This window comes from Panthera pardus, unplaced genomic scaffold (assembly GCF_024362965.1).
Source record: "Panthera pardus isolate Hobbes unplaced genomic scaffold, ASM2436296v1 HiC_scaffold_6, whole genome shotgun sequence".
NCBI lineage: Eukaryota > Metazoa > Chordata > Mammalia > Carnivora > Felidae > Panthera > Panthera pardus.
This window is the reverse complement of record NW_026526991.1, coordinates 59,663,194-59,667,806: the sequence shown is the minus strand read 5'-3', so window position 1 is coordinate 59,667,806 and position 4,613 is coordinate 59,663,194. Positions and strand designations below refer to the sequence as shown.

Sequence of the window (4,613 nt, the reverse complement as noted above, 5' to 3'; positions counted from 1 at the left end):
AAAATGAGGATTGTAATATTCCACTCAAAGAAGTTTGCTGTAGATAAGAACATTTATGTAAATCTCCAAACAGTACATTGTATATTGTTGGTGATCAATGAATGTTAGCTTCTCATTCTCCTTGCTCTTTCTTACTGACTCTAATAGCTAATCTGGACCATTTTTTTTTTTAAACTCTTTGTGTAGCTTTGTTAAAACCGATAAGAGAAATGAGGAACCATTCAATCCACACGGACTTCATTCTTTTGGGTCTGACAAATGACCCTGAACTGCAGGTTGTAATTTTCCTCTTTCTATTTTTTACCTACTTGTTGAGTGTGACAGGAAACTTAACCATCATCACTCTCACTCTGCTGGATTCCCACCTAAAGATACCAATGTATTTCTTCCTACGGAATTTCTCCTTTTTAGAAATCTCATTCACAACTGTTTGTATTCCAAGGTTCCTGGTGAGCCTTGTGACAAAGGACAGGACTATTTCCTATATGAGCTGTATGACTCAGTTATTTTTTTTTATCTTTTTGGGAGTAACTGAATTTTACCTTCTGGCTGCTATGTCCTTCGACCGTTATGTGGCTATATGTAAACCTCTGCATTACACCACCATCATGAGCAACAAAGTTTGCTACCAACTTGTACTCAGCTCTTGGGTAACTGGATTCTTGGTCATCTTTCCTCCAATAATCTTGGGACTCAAGTTGGAATTTTGTGCTTCCAACGTCATTGATCATTTTATTTGTGATTCTTCTCCCATCCTGCAGATCTCTTGTTCAGATACACATTTCCTAGAGCTAATGTCATTTTTCTTGGCCGTGATGACACTAATGGTCACACTGATGTTAGTGATTCTCTCCTACAGCTACATCATCAAGACAATTCTCAAATTCCCTTCTGTTCAGCAAAGGACTAAAGCCTTTTCTACCTGTTCTTCCCACATGATTGTAGTTTCCATCTCTTATGGTAGCTGCATCTTCATGTACATAAAACCATCAGCAAATGACAGAGTGACTTTAAGCAAAGGAGTAGCTGTGCTCAATACCTCAGTTGCCCCCTTATTGAATCCCTTCATTTATACACTAAGAAACCAGCAAGTGAAACAGGCCTTTAAGGATATGGTCCAGAAAGTCTTATTTGCTTCAAACAAATGAGAAAATTCTAAAAAAGTATGAAGGGAAAAATGAATGAAAATGTTGCCCTTTTAATCTTATTTTGTCTTACTCTGTACATATTTTCAAATTATATTAGCAATTTCAGCCCACTTTGGGACTCCTTCCATGCTATTATTTCTGGCTAGAAATTCTATTCCACAAATCTGTTTCTTTATTGATTTCAGAAATGCAGAATTTTAAATGTGATTATTTTTCACAGATCATACTGTATGAAACAAATGTCTAATCAGTCTCTGTATGAACTTTCATGTTAGAAGCCTTTCCAGAATATGGCATGTAAATGGAATGTTTGTGATAGGAATCATATTTTTAGGACAAAAATGAATATTTGAAACAGATCACAAAGTCGATTTTCAATCAAGAAAACAGTTCACTGATAATAGATAGCATTTTATGCTATGGAGATTATGTTTCATAAATGTCATTTTTTAATGTGTGAGCACATTGCACAAATTATAAAGTCAAAGAAAATTTATAATTTTACAAAATGCTTTTCTTTCTGTAAGATAATAAATTTTGATCCTTGTATATGTCATAAATGAGAAAATAATAATCAGATTCTATATGATCCCAACTGAAAATGTTCATTAAATTTCTAAAATTTTGAATTCCTGAAAGAGATGTTTACCTATGCCAGTGAATTGAATTACAATGTAAGAATTTATTTCATTGCCTTACTTTAGAGGTTAAAGTATATTCTACCTGTTCCACAGAATTTTCCTGATTAAATAAATCTATTTTCTGTATCAAAAACATTTCTTATTTGAATGTAATGATCATTTTCCCATAAATGCTAAATTGCCCTTTTTTTTTTTTTTAAGTAGGCTTCATGCCCAGCACGGAGCCCAATATGGGGCTTGAAGTCATGACCCTGAGATCAAGACCGGAGCTGAGATCAAGAGTCAGACACTTAACCAAATGAACCACCCAAGCACACCTAAAATGCACTTTTAATATTCTATTCCAGTTAATTGAGCCTTTCTTTGGTGATGTTACTGGTAATAACAGCAATATAGAATAAATTCTCAGAAAAATCAGGAAATTCTTCTTGTTAACCAAGTTGTTTTAATATAAAGTATTGCTATACTTTGAAGAAATGTGAGAAAGAAAATGTGAAAACATTAATGCACATTCCCTAAGATAAAGACTGATGTGTATAACTTATTGAAGGAAAAAATCAAATGAACGTCAGAGGTCAAATTCAGAGTCTCTGCAGAAGATAATTATATTGCCTCTAAAATGGGCTTATACAAAATATATTAATACTTGCATTTGAAGTTCTATTATTTCCTTTTTGGCATAATCTCCTATATTATTCTTTGGAATTTTTAATTGGTCTACAGGAGTATCTGAGAGTAGGGGAAAATATCTCTTAGAGCCTATTCTCTTGGAAACTTATGTGAGGTTAACAATTTAGCTCTGTTCATAAAACAAAAATGAAAGCATACATGATGACATGAGTTTGAAAATATGTTCTATACTATAACCCCATATGTTAGTCAATAATAAACATAAGGTGCAAAATATTTCTCTTTGACATATAGAATGCCTGTCAAAATCAAAACTAAATTTTAGTGTATTTATACCTAGTTGCTCTGTGAAAAAATAGCTAAAATACTTAAGTATTTCCTAAAATTATTTCAAGATTGATTACTAAAGTCATGAGAGGATGAAAATATAAAACACAATTTGATTAAAAAATAGCTACCCAAGGCTATGTTTAAAATTAAGTCTAGGACAAGTATGTATTTTATAGTAAGTAGATCTGAATGTCTGGCAAATGAACATTTCCACATACAGTAACAGTGGAGATAGTATTACAATGCAAGATATGAAGAAGTATTTACGATCTAGTATTAATTCCAAGATCAGTCTGTATTTGCAATCAAATAGTTGATTAACTGCATATAAAAATGTAATACAGGGGAACCTGGGCAGCTGTGTCAGTTGAGTGTCTGACTCTTGAGTGTCAGACTCTTGATTTCAGCTCAGGTCATGATCCCAGGGTCATGGGATCAAGCCTCACGTGGAGCTCCACACTGAGTATGGAGCCCTACTTAAGATTCTCCACCCCCCCCACCCCGTCCCTTTCCTGCTCGTACTTTCTCAAATAAACTTTTTAAAAAGTGTGATATAAACACTATATAGAAGTAGAATACTTAGACCTAAAGCAGTTTAAGCCTTACACAAGTTATTAAATGGACATATTCTTTAAATTTATGGAAAACATAGCAGCTATCAAGTTTTGCAAATATATGTAGTATATTGAGCCACTTATTAATTGGTAGAACTACGAAGATAGAACGCACTCAGAAAACGAACTCTAAGAACAGAAACTAAAACTGTTGAATTAAATGGTGTAAATTCTTTGGCACTAATTGGGGCCCATTATTCATGTTAGATTGCAAACAATGCTGGTAGCAAGGTGTAGTTTCTAAATACTATTTCCCACTGAAAGGAACCAGGTCTTCTTGGAGAAAGAACTCTTTCCACCTTAGGGGTAGGAAACATATGAACTGAGCCTGGAACATCTTTTTGTGCCAGAAGAAAAGGAAGCAAATATATATATATGTATATCATGAGGACACAGGAACCAATTTGGATTGTACCTACTAGCCTAAAATGAGACAATTCGAGCATAAAAAATATAATAATGACTGTAACATATAGAAACCTATCAAATATATAAAAATCCCTGAGTGTATAGCATTATAAAAGGAAAACGACTGATCATCAGTGGAAGTTGCCAGAACATCAAATTACTACAACAAAACATTGATAGCCGAGAGGAGGAATCAAATGTTTATCCTCTCTGCCTGTATATAATGTACTTCAGGTAATCAAATAGTTTATCAAAAAAGTTGTGAATTCCCAGAAATACAAAATAAAACAGTGGTTTGGACCTCTTTAACCCTCAGCCTTCCACTCTACCAGCTGAGCTATCAAAGGATACAACGGTTTGGACCTCTTAATGCAAGAATAGATCTAGACAATGTGTCAGTATGTACTAAAAATGATTTGTGAAATATTGATGGTGATATTTATAATAGAGATATCAGGGTGCCAAGACTGATACACTGATCAATCTACGTATTACTGAAAGTAGGTCAAGCAGACATTACAAGTCTCATGATGTAATTCAATAAGAAGCATATAGCTTCCTCTATCAACTTTTTGCTAAAAATACAAATCTAGATGTAATCAATAAATATAATTAACATATAAGCGGTAATTTGGTAATGAAAAAACAAGTCTATAAGGAAGCAATCATTTAACCAAGGACATTATACACTACAAATGCTGTCATTTATCCGTCAATGCAAGGGGGGAAAAAATGAAAGGACTATAAGGGAATAAAAAAAGTTGTAAGTAACAAAATAACCAAATATGATGTGTGGATTTTGATTCAAACACCTTAATTGTGAAAAAATACACACTGGATAT

At 33.4% G+C, this 4,613-nt stretch overlaps 1 protein-coding gene across 1 annotated transcript; it reads left to right on the top strand.

The window, feature by feature from the left end:
* Positions 1 to 209: 209 nt before the first annotated feature.
* LOC109270587 (olfactory receptor 6C75-like) lies at positions 210 to 1,148 on the top strand. Its single transcript, XM_019455267.2, has one exon. It carries the CDS (start codon positions 210 to 212, stop codon positions 1,146 to 1,148), a length of 939 nt encoding a protein of 312 aa, XP_019310812.2.
* The last annotated feature ends 3,465 nt before the right edge of the window (positions 1,149 to 4,613 follow it).

Excerpts from the sequence above, each read along its gene's own strand:
- LOC109270587 (XM_019455267.2), top strand. The coding sequence starts at position 210 with ATGAGGAACCATTCAATCCACACGGACTTCATTCTTTTGGGTCTGACA.